General features: G+C 40.8%; 3 protein-coding genes across 14 annotated transcripts in view; 1 reads left to right on the top strand and 2 right to left on the bottom strand.

Annotated features, from left to right (window-relative positions):
• NME7 (NME/NM23 family member 7) overlaps nucleotides 1-4,408 on the bottom strand; it is an 89,750-nt gene extending 85,342 nt beyond the window's left edge. For all 6 annotated transcript variants that reach the window (XR_014886901.1, XM_085238098.1, XM_085238093.1 and 3 more), the window contains exons 1-2: nucleotides 4,317-4,408; nucleotides 3,010-3,153 (exon numbers count right to left, since the gene is read on the bottom strand). Coding sequence is in view for 5 of the 6 variants with exons in the window: in XM_085238098.1 (XP_085094224.1) it covers nucleotides 3,010-3,015 (6 nt within the window). In the remaining variant the exon portion in view is untranslated. The remainder of the gene's footprint in view (nucleotides 1-3,009; nucleotides 3,154-4,316) is intronic.
• Nucleotides 4,379-11,428, top strand: BLZF1 (basic leucine zipper nuclear factor 1). Of its 3 annotated transcripts, none has more exons than XM_003202752.5 (7): nucleotides 4,379-4,462; nucleotides 4,920-4,976; nucleotides 5,941-6,380; nucleotides 7,050-7,249; nucleotides 8,776-8,904; nucleotides 9,492-9,711; nucleotides 10,040-11,428. In XM_003202752.5, the coding sequence occupies exons 2-7, from the start codon at nucleotides 4,958-4,960 to the stop codon at nucleotides 10,223-10,225; spliced, it is 1,194 nt and encodes a 397-aa protein (XP_003202800.1). In that variant the 5' UTR covers nucleotides 4,379-4,462; nucleotides 4,920-4,957; the 3' UTR covers nucleotides 10,226-11,428. The 3 variants fall into 3 exon arrangements, with proteins under 3 accessions (XP_003202800.1, XP_085094208.1, XP_010718144.1); XM_085238082.1 differs by having other exon boundaries at nucleotides 4,420-4,478; XM_010719842.4 differs by lacking the exon at nucleotides 4,379-4,462 and adding an exon at nucleotides 4,546-4,669.
• Nucleotides 11,195-21,923, bottom strand: CCDC181 (coiled-coil domain containing 181). 5 transcript variants are annotated; one of them, XM_085238043.1, is made up of 7 exons: nucleotides 21,707-21,923; nucleotides 20,607-20,750; nucleotides 17,524-17,684; nucleotides 16,026-17,003; nucleotides 13,395-13,541; nucleotides 12,616-12,770; nucleotides 11,195-12,399 (listed from the first exon to the last, which is right to left on the bottom strand). In XM_085238043.1, the coding sequence occupies exons 2-7, from the start codon at nucleotides 20,653-20,655 to the stop codon at nucleotides 12,237-12,239; spliced, it is 1,653 nt and encodes a 550-aa protein (XP_085094169.1). In that variant the 5' UTR covers nucleotides 20,656-20,750; nucleotides 21,707-21,923; the 3' UTR covers nucleotides 11,195-12,236. The 5 variants fall into 5 exon arrangements, with proteins under 5 accessions (XP_085094169.1, XP_010718104.1, XP_085094190.1 ...); XM_010719802.4 differs by lacking the exon at nucleotides 20,607-20,750; XM_085238064.1 differs by lacking the exon at nucleotides 21,707-21,923 and having other exon boundaries at nucleotides 20,603-20,729.
• Nucleotides 21,924-22,048: the final 125 nt, after the last annotated feature.

Below are 22,048 nucleotides of genomic sequence, written 5' to 3'. Positions count from 1 at the left end.
TATACTCCTGGCAATGCTTCACTGAGCAATTCCTGAATTTCTTCACTTTCTGACAGTATTGAAAGGAAAAAAAAAAATGTCAAATCCATACAATTAGAATAGATGTGTCAAGTTATTAAAAACTGCACCTGAATCTAATCTGAAGGATCCTGAGTGACAATTCTGGGTAATAAAGGGAGATTAAAATGGAATTTATCATTATGTAATGCTAGATAACTTTGCCTTTCATACCATCAGCTACTTCAGACACATCAGTCAGAAGAGCTATCATTGCATCTAAAATTGCTTTTAGGGATGGCAGCTCCTGCAAGCCACAGCTCAGAGTTGGCTAGAGTAGGAGGCAATTTATCCCATGGATTTCGAATCTGTCAGCTTTATATATGTAGAGTGGTATTTTATATAGCAAGTCATGTCATAAAGATGGCAGTATCAAACCCAAAATGAGTTCCTGGAACACTGTTTTCCACTGCTGAATCAGATACATCTCACAGGAAAGTTATATTCTTTTAGCAGTTTTCATTTGGCTCATACAGGGCCAAAAATTCTGCTATTTTATCAGATATACCTTCTGCTACATTCATAGCCCACCTGCCCAAGAGAAAACTAGCACTACTAGGAAACATTATTTCAAAAAGGAACCATATCATAATTCTGATGCTCATAAGACGACTCACCAGTTTTTATCTTTCCCAATGATGAAATGCTGCAAATGAAAGTTAGCCATTTTGTGGCTAAAACATAAAACATTATAAAACATGTTTGTGCCATGCCAGCTTATAATGGAAAGGCTTGGGCCACTTACTCTGCAGATGAAAAATTAAGGTGATCACCTGCAGTGAAACTCAGCCTTGGTTTCTTGGCCACAAAAGCAAGTCTTTGCAACTATTAAGAAACTTGTTCTCAAGGGAAGGTTTTGCATCTTTTTTTTTTTTAAAAAAAAAAAAAACATTTTTTAAGTACAAGAGTTTTGCAACAAAAGGTACAGAATTTATGAAATAACTTCTAGTCATTTGCAAATGCACACTTGTTCAGCTCTATGAAGTGGGAAAGTTTTGCCTGTCTGTATGATCATATCTGAATGAGAGTTCTTCACACAAAACATCCCATTTTACCAGCTAATCCACTACGGTTGAAATTACTGGTTCCCAAATGAAACTGCATTCTACAGCTGCCTGTGAGCTGGATTGCCTCTATAATGCCTACAGCTGAAAATCTGATCACAGCAAGACACCTTGGCCATGAGCAACCCAGGGTTCTGCAGCTGTGCTGTAGGAATGGCTGATGTACTACTTATTTTCTAACATCCATTCTCAAAACACAAAGTAAATCTCTTCCATTGATGAATCAAAATTGTTTTTAAAAAAGTACTGATTTTAAATAATTACTCATTTTCCAAGAAAATTACTTATTTTTCTTCCCTGTCTTAACCAAGCACTTCTGTGTTAGTATTCACTAAGCTGGGCTTTGGGGGTTTACCAATGAACTGAAGATAACAACAAACATATAATTGTTAGAAAAATCTTTGTTGGAGTGTGCTGAACTGCTCATCTCCAGTTATACTGAAGATCGTGGTCAACATGGCATGATTGCAAGCTCAGGCAACCTAGCCCAGGAAAGTTTACTTCATAGATGTTTTTCTGATTTTGTAGAAAGAACAAAGGAAGCTAAAAGCTCAAATTCTACTGTGTGCTTCTACATCCACAAAATGTGGATGGAAATGTGCAAGATAGAAAGAGATCCTTTGTAATGTACTCTGCAGCTATCAGAGTTGTGGTGACAAAAATGTTTGTATTAAAGAACAGAGGAAAAGAGAAGCATAGAACTGCACCTATAGACAGCCTGAGTGCAATAAGGCTCTGGACCTGCCTGGCAACAAACTCATGAATAAATAAAAACTAACGTTTTCAAAATGATGCTCCAGTAGATTACATTTTTCGTTCCAAGGCCGTAGCATGACTACGATAACAGGATTATTGTTTTTTTTTTCCCCTAAGCAGATACATACACTACAACTAACACAGTCATAATTTACGCTGACTATAAGCAACAGTACCATGAGCATGCTAAACTTCCTACCAGAAAATTAATTACTTACATTATTAGGTTCCTGATGTTTAATCCTGACTCGCAGAAAAAAATTGAATACATAGGAAGGAATCATTTATTTCTTAACTCTGTCTTTCTGAGAAAAAGATGCTTTAAAAAAATACATGAATTGGATCAAATGCTTCAAGTTACAGTGTCAAACCCTTAGAAAAAAAAATATATATATATGCATCCATAGCAGAATAGAAAGCACAGCAATGACAGTAGAATAGCAAGATCCTAAGCTACAACAAGTGGGGATCAGCTCAAATACAACAGCTGTAGGCACAGAAATAAAGGAAAGAAGATACTTACCTTTATAAGGCCTCAAGAACACAGGGATCTCCAACAAGACACCCTTAGCTCCACTGTCAACCCTTAAATGAGGTCTGGGAAAGGGTGGATCCTGCTCCACCCCTTCTGGTCAATCAGGAGCATTGCTTGCACCTGAGCTCCCCTGGGTTGGCCCTGCCTTCCTACCAGGTGCTCAATCACTGCTTCAAGCTGTGACTCAGCATTTTGGCTACAGTATCCCACTTCTAGGATTCTGTGCACCTACCTCACTGGGTAGCACGCTGTTACACAACATCTGCTTTCCCAACATCTTCCTGCATTCTTAATGTATTTTAGGAAAACTGGCAGGAGGCAGAGCGCACGAGTAGGAAAACTGGCTGCATTGTAGGTGTGAAGTTATCAAATGGGATTCAAAAATACATGAAATATCAGAGAAAATCAAGAGAGTAGTCCATTGTGTTATGGGGAAGCGAGCAGACAATGCAGAGGAAACTGAAATACAGAGTTTTTCCTTACTGCAGCACTCACAGAAGCAAATAAGCGGGTTACAACTGGAGAGGTAATTTAGCTGGTTTAAGCCAGAGCACAGAACTACAAAACAAAGAAAGAAAAATTTAAAGTTAGACATACTCGCATCAGCACATGAAATGGTCTCTGATGCACTAAGGACAGCAGCCACAGAAACCTCAACCCACTTGTAGTGTTGAGCACCTGTAAAGAACGGCCTCAGGGACTGGAGGAGAACAAGGCTGGGACAGCTCACTCAACTGTAGGCTTTGGAAGATAACAGAATGAGTTATTAGGAAATCAATGAGCATCTGTGAAGACAAAACATTATACAAAGTTGATAACGTTAATGTGACAAGAAAAAAATCCTGTCATGACCATTTTCCCTTTCAGATATGGTAACTGGGCTAAGGAAGTAAGGGAGAAGCCACTGATGTGACACGCTGGGCTTTGATAGGATCTCCAATCTAAGACACCCCACGTTCTGGCAAGTGGAGTAGGGAACTGCGACCTACATTAAAGCACAGCTACAACCACCATATGCAGAAGTAACTAGGAATAGTTCTCTTGCAAGCTGTGAGTCAATTTCAACTGAGGTTCCAAAATGTTCTGTCACACACCTGGTTTTATGTCATGTTTTATTTCATTGCCATGCTGGCAATGAAAAAGAGAAGTGCACTTTCAGAATCCAAGCTCACACTAAGCTGAGAGAGACTGCAGTTTGGTAAACAGAGCTCAGTATGATTTTGACAATCTGAGAAATGGTCTGAAATTCTGTAATCCCATAGAGATGGCTGCAAATTATTACAGTGACAACCAAGAAAATAAATTCAAATATCCGGGGAAAAACTAACAGCAAAAACACAGAAAAATCCCTGAAGGTTACAGTGGATCGCAGTTAGATTGGAGAATGCAGCCAGAAGCAGGGGAAAAGAGAGATAATTTGGCACTATGAGTAACTGAGACACAAGAAACAAGAATTCTGTTCTGTTCAGTGGCAGCGAAACCTCAGCTGGCACACATTATGCAGGTCGGACACTGCACTGAGAGGAAATTACACACAGCAAAAACTAGATATGAATGTGCACAAACAGTGGACAGGAAAATATCAGGACACGAGTGTCTGCAATAAGAGGGAGAAATAAAATTGTGAAGTGATCATCCTCAAGCTCTTTAGGGAGTAAGCGACAGAAATGGATTCGATTTATACCCATCAAGGACTGAGCCGGTAACCTCCTGCGGCAAGGAAAAAAAACAAGCACAACAGCGACTTATACAAATCATCATTAAGTCGTGGACCTATCAAGAGACCACGGTGCCCCTGCCGCTGGGTGCCTCTGAAGGCGGGGGGGGGGGGGGGGACGACGGCGCCCCGTTGCTTTAACCCCGAGCGAACAGCCCACCCAACCGACCCCAGCCCCGGCGCTCACCATGGCGGCGGCCGCCTCGCCTCCCGCGGCCCTGGCAACGGACGCCCCGCCCTGCGCTGGATGTGAGGCTCTTCCGGCCGGAAGCGGAAAGTGGGCAGCGGCGCTGGCGGAGGTGACGGATGCGGGGTTTGCGGGCTGCTGTGCTGGTAACGTCTGGGCGCTGTGCGTGGTGGGGGGCGGCTGTTGGGGTTGGGGTTGGGGTTCGAGAGCGGCGCGGGGTGGGAGGGAGTGTGATGGAGTTGCAGAGGGTGGGCTGAGGGCTCTGCAAAAAGGAGGGAGACTGCAAGGAGTGATTTGAAGACTGGAAACTGGAACTGGACGAGGAAGAGATGGAAGTTGAAGCCCGGCCCTCGGTGAGAGAAGCAGCAAATGCCAGACGTCTCGGATCCTTCTTTTAACTTTTCTCGGGTTTCGGAGGCGTGTTTGTTTTTACATTTATTTTGGTGTGGGCTTTTTACCTTCTTTAGAGCTTATAGTTCACAGTAAACAGTGTATCAGTGTGCCACTGAGCTGAATTTTAGAGGCTGTACTAGAAAACAGACTGGTTAACTTGCAAGATTAACTTCACTTGCTGAAGATGCTTTTCCCTCCTTTCCTCCTCAGGATTGCGTAGTTAAGAAGAGCTGACTGCTAGCAAGAAAATGACATCTCTAGAAAAAAGTAGGTGGTTGGTGTGGTATCTGAGCTGACTGGATTAAAAGGTCTTTAACCTGAATTCTAAGATCTTTTCTTTAACTGCATGAAACGAGCAGTTAATTGAACTAGATTTCCTAACGTGGTTTTGCCTGGAAAAGCAGGTTTGTCATTCGTGCGGTTACGTGTCTATACCCTCTCTGGTCTTTAGAAATTGCTGGCACTGCTTGAATCCTGAAAGTAGAGCACTGTAATGGCAACACTACTGTGTTTTTGAAGTCCAGCACTGGGAATAGGAGAGAGGATGCAGGCACATCTTACTCCCTGCAGTATGAGAAATAATGGCAATATGTGTAGCAGTGTTCTGAGAAGCTTTCCTGCCATGCCCACTGTGAGGAAACCTTACTGTGATAGCATTTAACTCAGCCAAAAACTTAATGAGCTTCAGCAAAATGAATTTCAGGCATATTTGGGAATCTAGATACTGGGAATACTGGGGGCTATTAATTAAAAATGAAGTAAAACTGATATGTTGGCTTTTTTAAATCATTAACTCAAAACACATTGTAGCACTTAAAACCTCTTAAACTTCTTATGGTGTTAGTAGCTGTATAGCTTAACAGCAGCTCTGTATCAGTGATGTTTAAATAGGACTATTGTGATTTTTGTCAGCTCCCAAAAGCTGAAGTTCGCTGTCTGTCCACAGGTAACATTGTCAGGAGTTTTTCTCCTTAATAGTTCTTGATCGTATCTGCGTATCTTCCCATATTATGTGATGGAAACTAGTACAAGTTATCAACGAACGTGTCATAATTAGCAATGCACACTTGAGTAATAGCTTTCTAAATTGTGCTTGATAGCTCCTGCTGCAAAGGACTGTTTTGTGCATGCAGTGTAAAATCAAAACTTTCACCTCTGAAATATGTAAATGAAGGGAAGAGTTGCAATGACACTAAGATGGTAAACTTCCTCTGCTATTTCTGAACTGTAGTTGACTATGCCTCGTCACCCATCCGAGGACCTGGAGATGGCATGGAAACAGAGCAGACGGGTGAATCTGTAGAAGCAAGCACTGGAGCCAGCACTACAAACCATCACATCCACCACAGCCCACAAAAAAAAGCAGTCTCATCGCTGAGTCCTGGAGTTCTCCAGCTAGGGCAGATACATGCTGATAAATCAGTAGAAGTTGAAGCCGTGCGTATATTAGTCCCCAAAGCAGCTATCACTCATGTAGTTGCAACTAAAAATGCTAAAGTAGCTAAATCAGTGGGACACAAAGGAGATGCTTTCCATCAGTCAGATGGAACTGCAGATCCCAAGAAGGAACAGACTGAGCTCAAAAATGCAATTGAAAAGCTGAAGAATTCAGAAAAGCGGTTGTTACAGGATAAAGAAGGTCTCTCTAATCAGCTCCGTATACAGACAGAGGTAAGAAGTGAAAGGGTTTTTTTCTCACACAGTTGAGCTGCTTTGGTTTATTTAGTTGGTGAATAAAATCAAAGGCAACTGCTACAACACTGAAGCTTTAAAACAAATTGTTTTCTTTTTGAACTTATGAGATAGAGAGTAGAAATGCATCAGAGTACTCTGGTGCTTCTCTGTCAGCAGATAAAAATATTGAAGCATGAATCCAGGAGAAACAAACACACTGTAGGGCTGCAGGGAAATGTCTTCTGAGAAGCAAAACCTTTTCTCATGACCCAACACTTAGTTAAAGAAAAAAAAAGAGTTACACCATGGAAGGAGGTGTGACATAACTTACAAATGTCTTATGTAATCCTTTGCTATTTTACTGAGGCAGGACTTAAATAGGACTGAAAATTTCTTTGTTTTCTGATGTGTCAGATTTTCATTCTTCCTCTTTGAATGCTGTTAAAATTTAAACAAGGAAGTGTTACATGTGCATTAGTCTTAAAAATTTGTCTCACCGGTGGAGTGGATTTGTGAGACTTATTATCCTCTCCTTTGGGAGCATTCCGTTCTGGAAACAGAAACTGCACATTTTGAAAAATAAGTTGCCTAAGTTGCACTGCGTACAAAAGTAGAAAGTGTTTCAATCTATATTGGTAATGATCAGATAGTTTGGTCTAATTCTAGGTGAATCGGGAGCTGAAGAAACTACTTGTTGCTTCTGTTGGAGATGATCTGCAGTATCACTTTGAGCGGATGGCTCGTGAGAAAAATCAGCTTATCCTAGAAAATGAAGTCTTGGGCCGGAATCTGTCTCAGTTGTCTGAACAACTGGAGCGCATGTCTATACAGTGTGACGTGTGGCGAAGCAAATTCCTAGCAAGCAGGTATTCCCACTTCAAGCACCATTTTTTCTGTAGGCTTTTATTATACGCACCCACTGCAGCACTTGGGAATGCGTGTGTGTGTGTGTGTGTGCAGAGGGCAACCACAACAGCTACTGTAAGACACTTACTATTTAGTTTCAATCAGTAGAAGAGATAAAAAGAAAGTAAGCTCCTTGTAAATCTCAATAGTTCTGCCTTTCATAAGTAGTAGAGTGAGTCCTAATACTCCTCTAAAATGCTAACTCCAGTTCTTAACGTAAGAGAAGTTCTTATTTCTGATCAGCTGTGTCCAGTTTAGGGTTTAAAAATGTCTTCCAGGACAGCTGAAAGTATGATGCAATCACCAATTTGTAAAAATAAATAAATAAATAAAAATAAAAAAAAAAATCATTAATTTTCCAGGGATCTACTAAAACGAGCAACTAAGAAAGGAAGAATAGGGAGACCTCTTCATTGACTGCGTTGTGTTAGTGCTAGGAACGCTACGGTTACTTCTGTACTGATAAACTAATACACTGTAAGAGTTAAGAGCAAATCTTAAGCTGGTCTAAGTGTCAGTCTCAATTGACAAGGGATTAGACTTTTAACTTGCCAAGTGTAGATGATCTACCAGATCTGCAAATAGTGATAAGATTTTAATCTACTGTACTCGTATATAACTCACTGCATTTTAACTAAGTGATGCTTAATGCGTATTATGAAAATGACTTACTGCTTCAAGGAAATGGGAATGTATGATCTCCTCCTTTTAAATTGCTGGTATTCAGCAGTTTTGATGTAATGAGTGAATGATAAGCAGTTGTGATAGTACCATTCAGGCAAGCACTACTATCCTAGTTTTACTTGTTTCTTCTGCATTAATATGAATCCTAAGATCACTGGAAGGGAGCCTCTTCCAGTAACACTTTTGACAGTGTGGAGATGTGATCAAAGTAACACCTTTTCTATTGTAAGGTTCTCATTCATTCAAGTCTCAGATTCCTTACTGGTAGTCATTAAAATGCATTCTGTTCTTGGTATTTGCAGTATCTCAGGCATTAAAGTACCAGCTCCAGGGGTCTGTTGGCATAGAATAGCAAAATAGCTCTCACATGCTTGTATCTGGAGCATTTTACAGAGAAGTGGATGCAGTCTGCAGCCATAGCTGTCATTTTTAGAAATGACTGTGAAAAGATGTGATTACAGTGCATCTGCAAGAACCCTGTCAATAACAAAATGTATTCAGCTTTGTCTGTCAGGGTGTTTGTCCACCATGCTCACTTACCCATTTGTATAGAGTGGCATTAGATTGTTTAAACTCAGATAGTCGAAACGTAGTTTTGCACTTGAAATGCTTGTAGTTGAATAGAAATTGCTCTTAATACATGTCCTTTGTAATTAGGTTGACAGGTTCTGCATGGGGAAGGAAGGGGAATGGCAGCTTAATCTTTAGACTGAGCTGATTAAATAATTAATCTGTCTGCAATAGAGTGAAGGTGACTTTCAAACTGCTCACTTAAATTACTAATTGGAAATGTCTTTTGCAGGGTTATGGCTGATGAGCTAACCAACACCAGAGCAATTCTTCAGCGTCAAACCAGAGATGCACAAAGTGCAATTCAGGATCTGTTGAATGAACGTGATCAGTTCCGCCAAGAAATGATTCATACACACAAGTATGATTTTCCTAATCCAGATTATTTCTCTACAAACTTCTCATTTCTGTTGGTTTATTCTGGGCTGGAGAAGAATTGAAATAACTTTCCTCTATTCCTGTTACATTTAAGAAAAAACAGATATGCAGATGATTAGTACAGCTGCTTTTCATTCTCAGCATTGAAAGCCAAAGTAGTATTAATTCTTTCCCCAGTATTCCATAGAGGTGTGAGTTCTTGAAGGTCATATACCTTCGAGGTATGAGGGTAGAACTAACATCTCTCATATCCACAGACTATATATAGTTAATCACTTACTGTCTTAACTTCAAGAATCTTCTCTTTCCAGAACTAACAGATTCTTTTACCTGCGATGACTTTTCAATGCTTAGTCTGACAAATGTCTTTTAATTTTTTCCACTATTAAAATTCTGCATTGGTGAAGCCTTGTCTGTGAGAGTAACCTGTTTTGCCTCCTTGCTTTAAATAATTAAACCTTTTTTGATTAACATTTGGCTTGTACAGCAAATTTTGGGAAGATTGCACTGAAGCGTGTGTGCTGATAGTACGGAATATGAAAGCCACTAGATTTTTTCCTCTCTCCGCAGGCTTCTGGAGGAACTGATGGTTTCTCTTCAGTGGGGGAGACAACAGACGTACTATCCCAGTGCCCAGCCTTATACTACAACAGAGCTAGCAGCTGTGAACTGTAAACTAGCCAAAGCTGTAAGCTCGCATCTTCTTGGAAATGTTGGAACTAGCAGTCCAAAAAAGACTTCAGCGCCTGTGGAGTTTTGCAATACCCCTGCTGAGAAAATGGCTGAAAGGGTAAGAACCCTTTGTATATCTCAGTCTTTCAGTACAGCACAGGGTCAGGATCAGGATCATGTTTTCAGAAAGAAAAGCTTTGCTTTGTGGCAACTGCTTAATACTGTATTTAAAAATGATTTGCAGGGGAAACATGCTGGATAGAGCTGTCTGGCATTTAAAAATCAAAAATGCGGAGGAATAAGCACAACATAAATAATGTATGTATTGTTTGAAATCAAGTTGAAAAACTCTGCTTTTGAACAGAAAACCTTCCACACTGTTACAGAAGGATAAATCCTATTAAGCTTAGTAGATAAATTTTCATTCTCAGCTTTTCTTCCCTTAGGTGCTACGTGTACTGGATCCAGCTGCACGTACAGAAACATCAACAGAAGCTTCTTTTTCTGAGACTTCTCCCTCTTCCTTCCTTTCTACAAAGAAGAATATTGGAAGGTTTCATCCATATACAAGATATGAAGATATAACTTTCAATTGTTGTGACCACTGTCAAGGAGAGCTCATAGCCCTTTAAAAACATGGCTGATGTTTTTAACTGCACATGCACTCATTCTGAAGAATTCTACTAGTTGGTGTTCAGCAGGCTTCCCTTTTTCCTGTTTCTTTCTATATAAGTGGGTTTAAAATTGGAAGTACTGTATTTTCTGCTTCTCTGCCTTTTGAAGCCAGGGACTGTCGGGATTTCTTTATTCTGTGGGATACTTTACTTCTCAGTCTGAAAAGCTACTTCCTTCTACAAAGGCAAGACCAAAGACTTTATGCTGGTCCAATTTGTAGAGCATAGAGGCCCCCCCCGACTATTTAAGTTTGACAATCTTAATGAATTTGTCATCTTTAGAGGGAAGCAAAAGCATAAACCATACCAAAGCAAAGGAAATGCTATATTTTTAAATAAGAAATAATAATAATCACAGGTCATTAGGATATCGTCAGTTCCATGGTTCTTTAGTACTATCCAAGGCAATGAACTATCCTCAGGTCTACATTCAGTCGTTTAAATTTAGTCATAAGGAGTGTATGCAATGAGTCTTTATAGCTGTAAGTTTTGAAAGAGTGTGGAGGAAAGGAAAAGAGCTTGAATGAACTCTAGATACAACATATAAATAGTAACTGGTTTTAAATGGATTCTTGAAAACTGTGGAGTGATATTCTTGTATTTTCATACAGGTAAAACAGTGGCTTTTCGCTCTTTTTTGTCTTCTAGAGTCATGCTGTTAAGTAGTCGATCCTCAGAAAAGAAACACAGATACACCTCCTTTAACACAAAGTGTTGAAAGCTAAACCAGCATTAGAGTTCGTTCCTTGCCCGCAGTCTTCCTGGGTGTTACTGGGGGCTGAAGATAAGCACTACTTTTGCACAAGTATTAGTAAAAAATATTTTTTTACTTTATGAATTTGTTACTGTGATGCAAGTTCAAATAAATATTCCTGCAGCTTATCTGCTAAATCCAAAGACAGGACACAGAGGAAACACAGGAGCAAATACGGAGGAAAATCAGGAGGATGCAAATAAGCATTTTAATTTAACTCTCAGATTTATCATAGGTAGTGTTTATCTTAAGAAAAGGGTTTCTACAATAGCTGCTTTCACCCATTTTTTTTTTTTTTTTCTTTTAAGTCTCATACCACAAACAAAATTTGCAAGTTACAAGTTCTTGCTGTTCTTGGGCATGCTTTGGTTTGCATGAAGAATACAATAAATTTTCCTTGCTTACAATTTTGGATTTAATACAGCTCATTTCAGACCCTGTGTTCCCTGCAGATAACTTTGATTTCATCAGTCATTTCAGCACATTCTCTATCATGAGTTCCCAAGATCGAGGTGGTGGTATATTTTAATAAATGTAGCAAACATGGAAATGTACACAAGGAATTCAGCTTCCTTGATATTGGCAAAGGTCATAATTTACATTATCTTTCATTTCAAGGAATAGAAAATTACTAAATATGAATGCATCAGTTTGACTCACAGAAATGAAGTTCCAGAAACTTGCAAGTTCACGTACACATTAGCCTTTAGTCACCACTTCCCCGAGTTAGAATAGTCCTTCAGTTGGGCTGGAACAGCTGCTCCACAAGCCAATAGAAAGTGGCAAAGATTCCAGAAAGCATTTTTCAACACCACAAGTTGTACACTCATCACAAGCAGCACATACCAATATTAATCCAGCAAAAAAAAAAAAAAAAAACAAACAAACATAATAATAGCCTGCATCCAGGAATTCATGGTGGAGTTCAGTATAAAGTGCCTCTTAAAAGGAAATGTATTTGCCACCCTCACAAACAAATCTCGCTCTCACTTTCATTTGGTCAAACCAAGAAGATCCCTGAGTTGTGCATAAAAGCAGGCTTTTCAACAAAATTAATTATAAATAAGTAGCAAAACCATTGTCAATGAAGGGGACTGTTGAATTTGCTAGAAAGCTTTAAAAACACCACAAAGTCAGTAGCTATAAAGAGCAGTAGCTCAAGCCATAAAAATTAAGAGAGCTGTCCCCAAGAACCCAGTGGTTACCTCCAAATTTTCAACAGTAATTGTCTCTGAAGCGAAAAGATCTAGGCGCCGAACTAATGCTGTGGATGTTCTGCATCTGTTTTGCTCTTCTAGCTTCTAATCTAAGCTGCCTTGCTGTCTCTTTAGCCGCCAGTTCTTCTGCTCGCTTTTCTTCTCTCTTTCTTTTTAGCCATCTGTAGAGAGAGAAACACGACTGACAGATAAAACTGAAAATTTTATTTATTTCATTCTTTCAAAGTAGGTTTGGCCTCGTTTAAATAGAGTCACCAGGATAAAGGTATTACGGCCAAGCCAATCTAAAAGCCTATCTGTCCAAACATGGGAGGCACTACTTCATCCCAATACTCCTGCTGTCATTCTCAAAATGGATTTCATAGGATTCTACTCACTCCTTAAAAGCTCTGTTGCATTCCTCTGTCCTTGGAAAAAATGTAATTCCCTCTTCCTGCCGTCTCAAAATTTCTATTTGTTTTTCTTTCATGTGCTCTTGGTGCTTTTTTTTAAGCCATAACTTGAATGCTTCTTCTGGATTCCTGTTTCTCTCCTATTTAAATAAGACACATGCACAGGGGTCATCATTAAACAACCTTTATATTAATTGTACTCTTATAATTTTGGAGCTCCGCCGACATCTCCCATTGACATTAGAGAAACTTACAGCACTGGACGTTTGCTGGCATGTCATGGAATAAATACATGAGCAAGCACTCAAAGCAGCATGTTATAAAAAATACATAATTTAGCTTTTTCAGCTCATTGTTGCAACACAGAAGAACTTCAGAGCATTTGAATCATCATTTTCTGGTCAGGCCACATGCATTAGCTGATTGCCAACAAATTCTGATGGTAAGGAGTAAACTTAAAGGGTTTTCTGGCTTGCTCACAGCTGGGCTCAATTCAGTCATCCACCTGATTAAAAAAAAAGGGCATCACTGTCTCTCCTGTGATTTTATTGTGAATAAGTTCACAAATGGAGCCTGTATGACAAGAGCCAACTTGCCAGGCAGAACCATCCAGAACATGCAAGTCAATCTAGCTCTTCCCTGCAAGCAATATGACCAAAAAAAATTCCCATCACTGCCCATTTTCATAGACTTAGCTAAAGACCCAGGCTTACAAATGGAACCAGATCAGTACGACTCCCAGTCCTACATTACGGTGACCTTACTTTGCTGTTCAAGTTTTCTAGTTCCTTTGCACGACGAATTCGCTTTTCTTCTTGCACTTGTTCTTTCTTCTTCTGTAACCAAGCTCTAAACACCATCTCATTCTCCCTTCTCTTCTGTTCTTCTTGCTCTTTTTTCCTTTCTTCTTCCTTGTATGAAATTAAGAGCGAATAAAACTTTACTTGTTAAAATGATTGCCTTAATCTGCAAAGGCCTTATTGTCACAATGGAGTGATTTGAGTGTCACAATAAGTGAGTGATTTGAATTATATTCTGACAAAAATATTGATGAAAAAGTGATAACCAGACTGTAGCTAGTTGGTACAATCTTTAGGAAGAAACTAGTCCAAGCACTTCCCTGCAGCTTCAGGTTACATATAGATTCCCCCAATCTAACTGCCTTTTGATATTACCATCATTTCCCTGGTACATCTCAACTCGTGAACATTTCAAAAGCAACAGGTCAGAATTTCCAAATGGACATCTGCCCAGCTGAGCTGATTTGAAGGCAATCACGGGTACGCGATATATTTTAAAAAGTAAAGAAACGCTCTGACCTGAGAGTCTGCTAAATCCAAAAGGATATTTAACTACTTATTGGAATGCTGGCACTACCTTATTAATAGGGAACTTTTTCTGGGCATGAAGTTGTAATATGCTTTCTTAGGGATGTATTAATAGCTCAGCACCATTCAAAAGTTCACAAATGAATTGATACTTACAAAATTGAGAACTTTCTTCTAGTTCATAGTCACATTTTAACTAACAAGTACGTACAAATAGGGAAAAGATTTCAAACAATGCTTCAGAAAGCTGATGAGGAGATTTTACATTTTGATAACCCCACTCAATCTTCTCCTCCCCCCTATGTGCAGCTTCTTTACTGTAAGAAACTCACCCAAATTAAGGCAGATGGATACCAATAACATCAAGAATGTTTCGTGCCTGTGAAATCAATCATGCATTTGTTCTCCTTCAAGAATGAAGAAATGAAGAACTACATTCTTACGTCCTTCATAAATTGGCCAACAGAGATGTAGTGCACACTGTTAGCCTAACAACGGACATCATACTATTTACTTTAAATGTGTGAAGTATGTGGTCAAGAGATCTAGTCTTCTATGAACAAATTAACACATACAAAATTAACACAGCAGTAACTGCACATTCCATACCTCTCGTTACTGATCTATGCCTCAGCAAATTTTCCAAATAAAGCAGGCTAGAGATATTTTCATGGATTGAAAAGCCTTCAAAGCTACTTAGCCAGCTCTTTTAGAACATCATGGCACAGCAAATTGGTAGATGCTTCCATGACCTTTTTATTCAGTGACCTGTTATTTAAAGCACCTGACTGGAATCCTAGAGGAGTGTGAACAGTTTGGGTATAGTCCATACTACCTGTCTAGTCTGGAATGAACATTTTTAAATGTGACTATTATTATGCTCACATAGAATTTGTGAATTGAAACACTACTCTTTAAAAAAAAAAAAAGGAAATATTTAACTTTTAAGTAGAAAAACAAGTAGCAACGTATCACAAGCTACCGTTTTCCTTTCTCCAATTGTATCACCAAAGCGAAGCAAAGCAGCCTTGTTTTTAAAGACTCCACTAAAGATTTATGAAGCTTTTATTAGCAGCTGTCAGAAGCTGACTCTGCTATTAAAATATTTTTCTGAAAAAGAAGCTGAGGAAATAATTAAATTTTGAGGGTATGCATGCCCAGAACAGACAGGGATTTGATTTTCTAAAATACACTTCTTTTTTTTTTTTTTTTTCTTTTATTTGACTGCTCTGTATAGATATGAGAATAACAAACTCTGCCATGGGAATATTTTCTTCCTTTTGTCCTCTGTGTAGCAACCAGGTAAAACCAGTAAGGAAAAATAATATCCATTCACAAAGAAAGGGAAAAAGTCCCACTTTGCAACAAACTCATCAAGAAAATTTACTACAACAGTCACCCATGCAAAATATTTATATGAAAAAAAAGGTTCCTGTTGCATTATCGATCAAGGTGATATTACCTGCATGCATCTCCTGCAACCAACAAGGCATGCTTCTTATGAAGTCTTCCAAACATTTTAAACACGTGCACTCTTGTTCATATTTCTCACAGTCACTGTCCTGTGTAAAATCTTATTTTATGACTAAACATTGCCCCATATGAGAGTTGTCTATTACCTGATTCATCAGCACCCAGACATGCACCTGCATGACTGTGGTGTCCCCACAGATTACACTGCAATGTAGATGTGATACCGTGCACAACATTTCAGTAAATAATGGGTTTGCAATGGAATTTAGAGGGAGTCAATACACGAAAGCTGTAAGTACAATAAAGCAAAAGAAAGTCTATTTATGAGGAGTTGATTAAATAAATATTTTGTTTCTCCTGCAAGGTATGAGCAAGGTATAATCCTATGCCATTATCTGTAATTCTGTTGGGTTTTGGTTTGTTTTAAGAAAATGAAAGGAATTTTAAGAGATTCTATGCAAACTCCAGAGAATTAATATTACTACTGCCTCTTTTATCATGAAAGAACAGAGTAAATGCTATGAACACGTGGCCTTTATGAGGCAGAGGAATGCGATGACCATTGTGATCTGCTTGTTGCCTCTGTATCTTTACCTCTTTCCTCAGTTTTTCCTTCCTTTGTTCCAACTGCTTCCGTAGTTCTTTTTGTCTAGGAGAAAGGCAGTAAGTGGAACTTCTCAAGGGCACATTTGCAGACTGTGCTCTTGGTGGAGTCTTCCGTTTTCCCAGACCTCTTGCAGCATTGATAGCAGAATTTGGACGATGTTTGGGGTTAGATGGAGGCTTAGGCAAAAAGGCACACTCTTCTGCAGCAGGAGAAAAAGAACGTATGCCTTGTCTTACTGGACGTACTTCCTTCATTCGAGAGACAGTACCAGAAGAACTGAGGTGAGAGGATTTTGGAGACGTACGTTGGGTTTCAATATCAGTGAAAGAAACACTTATCGGGGGCAAAAAGCCCTGGCTTTCAATATCACGTAAACTTAAGAGTTCAAACTTTCCATCTTTTTCCACTAAGACTTTACCATTCCTCTGTTCCTCATTCTTGCCAGCAGGTAATGAAAGAGATGCACCTTCTGGTCCCATTTCATTAGAAATATGCAACTGGGACAGCTTAGTTGAAACATCATCTCCTCCTGCAAGGTCTGTTTTATAAACTTCAGCATCTTCAAGAGGAGGAACTTCAAGATCCACCAAAGTATCCTTAAATTTTAATTTCCGCTCTCTGTTCTCACCCACAGGAGCCTGATTCTCCAGCAGTTTATTGGCTTCCTCAATCTTTTCCAAGACATAACGCTTTATTTCTTCATCTACCTCCTCATCCAGTTCCTCTTCGTTTTCCAACTTGGATTCCTGGATAGAGCATTCACTGTCAGTATCAGAAACCTGGTCTCCCTCTTTCGTGTCAGATCCAGACATCAAACTTTCTTCCTCAAGGGTTTTCACTTTCACATCTACACCTCTTTCTGAAAGCTTATCTGGATTGTTTTCCATTTTTTCATGGTCTTCCTCAAAAGTCGCCATGCTTTTAACATTTTTCCCTTCAATGTCATCTTCTTTCTTTTCAGAAGTCTGAAAAAATAAGCTATTTATCTCAATTTATTCTCTCAACAAAGAATAGCATCCAAGAAACAGAAAAGAAAGAGTGAAAGAGGAAAGCAGTACTAACTACATGTATTTTCAAAGGGGCTATCACATAGAGAACATCTTAACAAATAGCTTTTTTGGCACTAATAACATTTTTTCCATGTACATATCTACACAAAGCTTAACTGACCACAGCTCGAGCATTGAAGCAATCAGTGACAATAGAGCAATGTGCTGCACAAGTACTCAAAGGAGCCTGCACTGGAAGCAGAAGTACTTTTGTACCAAACACATTTTCAATGAATTTTTTGTTTTAAGACAATTGTAAGCAAACTAACCAGGTCACTGGATTAATTTCCGCTGTCATTCCAAATAACCTTCCTTGTCAAAATTCAGTGAGCATACCCACACATCTCAAACCACACTGAATTTAGTGCTTAATATGCCTAACATACACTCTTTTGGCCTTCTAAATAAGAAGACTAACATTTAATTTAACAAATACCTCTCTTTCACCAAGGTTTTCCTTTTCCTCTTCATTAATTAGCCATTCAAGGTCTTTTTCAAAGTCATCCTCATATTCTTCTCTTTCTGTTAAATTATCCATGTTTGCCAGACTACCTTGGTCTTCATTTTCACTCATTTTGGTGCTATGGTAGAGTAATGCTATGAAAGAAGGAAGAAGTGTTTTAAAACTCCAGCACATAACACAACTATCTCCCACAGCACCCACATCAAACTTGTGAGCAGTATCAGTACAACCACGTAAGGCAGTGCCACAGCACCTCAGAACTAAGGATGATTTAAAAATATGAATGGCTTTGGCCTTTCCAGCTCTAATTAGGAGGAGGAAGATTTGAATCAAAACACGGCAAGACGACATACTCTGCATCTCTCTTACAGACTTTACACAAGAACACACAATCCTATTTTTGTATTTTTAGAAGTGTTATGAGCTTTCAATGCTCCCAGGTGTGTTTTACATCCTAAGCGTTGCTCTCTACCTGCTTGTCCCCCTCTCCTTTAAATATTTTTAAGTTACATTACAAAGCTTTGGGATTCTAGAAGATCTACATCACAGCTTAAAAGAGAAGGAGCCAACAAAAAGCTTCTATTAAAATGAGAAGACATTTGCTGACTGGGCAGGAGCCTTCTGCTACCATCACCAAACATATACAAGCAGCCAGCTCACACCATGTTAACTCTACTAATACGTGGAGTCAGGAAGTCAGACAGACCACGTGAGACTACTAGAAAAAAGATTCCATTCTGGTTTGAATGGATGAAAAGGGTAATGATGGGAAATAGTAGCCAGTTAATCAAGCTGGATATAGTCAAACTCATGACAAAACTGAAGATAAGCCACCATAAAGATAAAATCTTTTAAACAGTCTTTGGACTGCACAGCACATAGGTGCCAATGGCTCCTGTTTGGATGCCAAGGTGCCTGCCTGGAATCACCTCACTCCCACCTAAAAGACACAAAAGGGTTGATGAAGGTGTGCGGAGACACAGACCAGATAGCTGATTCTGTTCTTTTTACAGCTTTAGCCATTCATCATTCACTCCCTAATTTGTTTGTATTTATTTATTGAAGCAACATAAAAGGAAGCTGTTCAAAAGTTCCTTTCCTCTTTGCACCCTTTTGCTGTAATCTGGAAGTTGCCGCTTCCACATCTCCTCCTAGAATTACTTTGCATCCTCACAAACACTAAAGGATCTCAATATGAGTAAGCACATGGCAGCACAACATGGGATGCAGGAATTAGCTCTGAGCCAGGAGGGCCCCGGAACAGTAGGACAGCTGTGGATCTGCCCTGCTGTTCCAGACAGGAAGGGTTGTGCCTGGACTTCCCTCTTTGCCTAAGTATCTTGTCATATGTTTTGTAACATCCAAAAGCTGCTGCTGAACACTTGCTGGGATAATCACTTGTTCACACCAGGTCACTCTTGAGTTAAAATTTTCAAGACTTGTTCTGATTCTTGTCTTGACTTTCTATGTCACATCTATTTCCCCTCATGTTTTACCTGCACCTCTTCTCATGACAGACACAAACCTTTTTTCTTGGAAAGGCCCCTTCCTTCCCAAACTCCTTTGCTCTGGGTAGTGGCACATACCTTAGTTCCTGACAGAGGTTACCTTACTCTAGGACATACTCAGCACAAAGAACTATTCCTCCTACACTTCTTCATAATTATATTAAGCAGTTTTAAAAGACACAAAGCTGAACTGTGCCTTTAACAAAACACATTCATGACAATCTCTGCTGCTTAATAGTGAATACTTTTTTTTTTTTTTTTTAATGATGCAGATAACCAAGGAGGGTAGCGTAAGTTCAACCTCTTCTGTTGTAGCATGAAGCAGTTGTGGCTGAAGAGGTACTGTCAATTTAGCTTAACAATCCTGTTCCAGAAGATCCTGAATCAGCTCCTGTTCCATTGAGGGAATTATGAAATAAGAATTAAAAGCACTCAGCTTCAGAAGGGACCAGAAGTTTTTAGTGAATCTCAGGTCTTCAGTTCCACAGAACAGGGTGGGTTGGAAAGGACCTTAAAGTCCATCCATGTCCAACATCCACCCCTCCCCACCAGCTAAAGCTGCTCAGGGCCCCACCCAACCTGGCCTTTAACACCCCCAGAGAGGGGGCACCCACAAGCTTCTCTGGGCAGCCTGTACCAGGGCCTCACCGCCCTCTGCGTGACAAATTTCTCCATAAAGCGTCATCTAAATTTAGTTTAAATCCGTTACCCCTTGTCCCACCAATGGAGGCCCCTGTGGCCTCAGGCCCACCCTTCCGGGCCTCGCTGGTGCTCAGAGCGCGGCTCGGCCCGGCGCGGTAATGTTGCCATGGCAACAGGCGCCCCCCCCCAGCAACGGTCATCGCCGATGGTGGCCCCCGAGGGCCAAACTCCCTCCCCCGTGGCCGTCGCCATGGCAACGGCAGGCGCGAGCCCTGCCGCCGGGCGGCACCGCCCCGTCGCCGTGGGGACGGCATGGCGGCCCGCTGGGTCCACCTGCGGGCGTTCCGGTGCCGTTTGGCTCCGGCTTGCCCGCCTGCAGCTTTGCGCTGCGTCGTTCATGCCCCGGTGTCAAAACGGGAATGTTTGTTAGTGCTACACCGCTGGGGAGGTGCCCCTCTGTGATAATCATACATCGCTCCTACAGCTTTGAAATGTGAACTGAGAAACAATCCTAAATAAAATTACCTTCTGGGCTGAGATGGCTTCTCCCCACCAGCCACCCCCTCCCCCCCCTCAGCTGCAGGCCCAGCAGGCACACTAAGAATGGGAATGTTTTCCCTGTGCAGAGCGTGGTGCTTCCCCACACTTCACTGCGGGGTATGTCCCTTCTCTGGGCTCCTGATGGCACGGAGGCTGGGGCCGCAGCAGCACATTGGGCACAGGGACGGGACAAGGAGATATCCTGGCATGCAGCTTGTTATTACCAACACTGCAGTAAAGCCCTGTTTTGATTTTAAAAGGCCTAACAAAGCTGAAAGTGACAGCCTAGAACCACACCAGAAGGCCAGATGCCTCAGAGGGAAGGGAGGGCCCCCCGGTATTTACCTCAGATAACATGTTACCTACTGATGGTGGTCCCTGCTGCAGTAGCGAAAATGTCAGTCACTGGTCTCATGCAGGGTCAGGCAGATAGCCTGTGTGTGAAGATGACGCTCCAGACTTTCAGTTCCCCACATTTACAGACAGGTGGCATAGACAAGTTCACAGCATCTAAAATAAAGCTTTGATATTGCCCCAGTTCTCTTTGTGCTCTTCTACTACAAGAACACCCTTCATCTTACAAAGCAGTGCCGCTCTTTTCATTCACCAGAGATGCTTTATTCTTCTAATTACAAGTCAGCCTGACTGTAAGACAAGGATTAGACTCAACTGCTGGAAGATCAAGCTTTAATGCCTGATCATGAATATGTAATTATATTTCAAGATGAATCTAGAAACATGCATATGTTTTTGAACCCGTATATCATTAAGTGTGTCTTTAGATGTTCCTTTCTGTGATGGAACCACAACACGGTTGTGAAGAAATGCAATGGAAACAATAGCTGAGCAGTGCAGCACTCCGGGATGGGCTTCCTACATGCTGGTTGCTCTTTTTTGTGTCACTAATGCACCAGATACTGCATTTAGGAAATACCAATTTATTCAGGACAAGTATGCTTAACAGAAGAAGGCTGTGTGACACCTTCAGAGCACCACTGAACAAGCACTGTCACATCTTTAGTAGGAGACAGCTGACACTGTCACGAGTTATTAGGAAAAGGAACCAAAGCTGCTAGCCCCCTGCCCTCCTTCATAACTAAAACCTCTCTTTCCTTCCCAGTAATCAGCTACAATTGTGCCAATAAAGTAGAAAATGTAATCATATCTGTGCAGAGTCCTTCCCTTCCCTGAAACCACAGCCAAAACAGCCCCTGCTTTACACATGCACAGAGCCACAGCAAATTTTAACGTAACTCTGCAGTGCCCTAGCAGGCTCTGAAGGCCAATGACAGCCCAGGAGCACAGCAGTGGGTGCTGCCTGCTGTACTGTGTCCTCTAGCAGCTCCCACTGTCCCTTATCTTTTGAACACAAGCCTCTCCCCCTAACAAGGACCAGAAGCCCAGGAGCTATGTAAGGACCTCAACAAACCCAGCACAGGATGCACAGACTCAGTTTTGACACCTACCTGAACAGGGTACCAGCCACCACGTCGCAGGGAAGCAGCTCAGCCACGCGTGGTATTTCTCTCGTCCCTATCAAACCACACCTGCTGCTAAGGCAGGAATCCAGTTCGTGGCAGTAGCTTGACGTTCCTTCTCAGCTATCACTGTGGCAGTGTGCGATGGGAGGAGCAAGGGGGATTGCCACGGTTCACGTGGACCTGCTTTGCTCACAGAAGAGAAGCAGCATCAGGATTCTTGTCGCAGCACCTTTCAGCAGCACCAGAGACGTGCAACACTTGAATCTGCCTTGAAATGTAATGCTATGCTATCTGAGCTATTAATTAGTCCCCTGCTTTATGCGAGCA

This window comes from Meleagris gallopavo, chromosome 1, assembly GCF_905368555.1.
Source record: "Meleagris gallopavo chromosome 1, MGAL_WU_HG_1.1, whole genome shotgun sequence".
Taxonomy (NCBI): Eukaryota; Metazoa; Chordata; class Aves; order Galliformes; family Phasianidae; genus Meleagris; species Meleagris gallopavo.
This window is presented reverse-complemented; position numbering and strand designations above follow the sequence as displayed.

Bases quoted from the DNA above. Each gene is read 5' to 3' on its own strand.
- BLZF1 (XM_003202752.5), top strand. The intron at 6,381-7,049 runs GTAAGAAGTGAA...GTCTAATTCTAG, and splicing joins AGCTCCGTATACAGACAGAG to GTGAATCGGGAGCTGAAGAA. The intron at 8,905-9,491 runs GTATGATTTTCC...CTCTCTCCGCAG, and splicing joins GAAATGATTCATACACACAA to GCTTCTGGAGGAACTGATGG.
- CCDC181 (XM_010719824.4), bottom strand. From the start codon at position 19,900: ATGACCGTTGCTGGGGGGGGGCGCCTGTTGCCATGGCAACATTACCGC. The intron at 12,771-13,394 runs GTAAGGTCACCG...TTATTTAAATAG, and splicing joins TAGAAAACTTGAACAGCAAA to GAGAGAAACAGGAATCCAGA. The intron at 12,400-12,615 runs GTGAGTAGAATC...CTCTCTCTACAG, and splicing joins TGCAACAGAGCTTTTAAGGA to ATGGCTAAAAAGAAAGAGAG.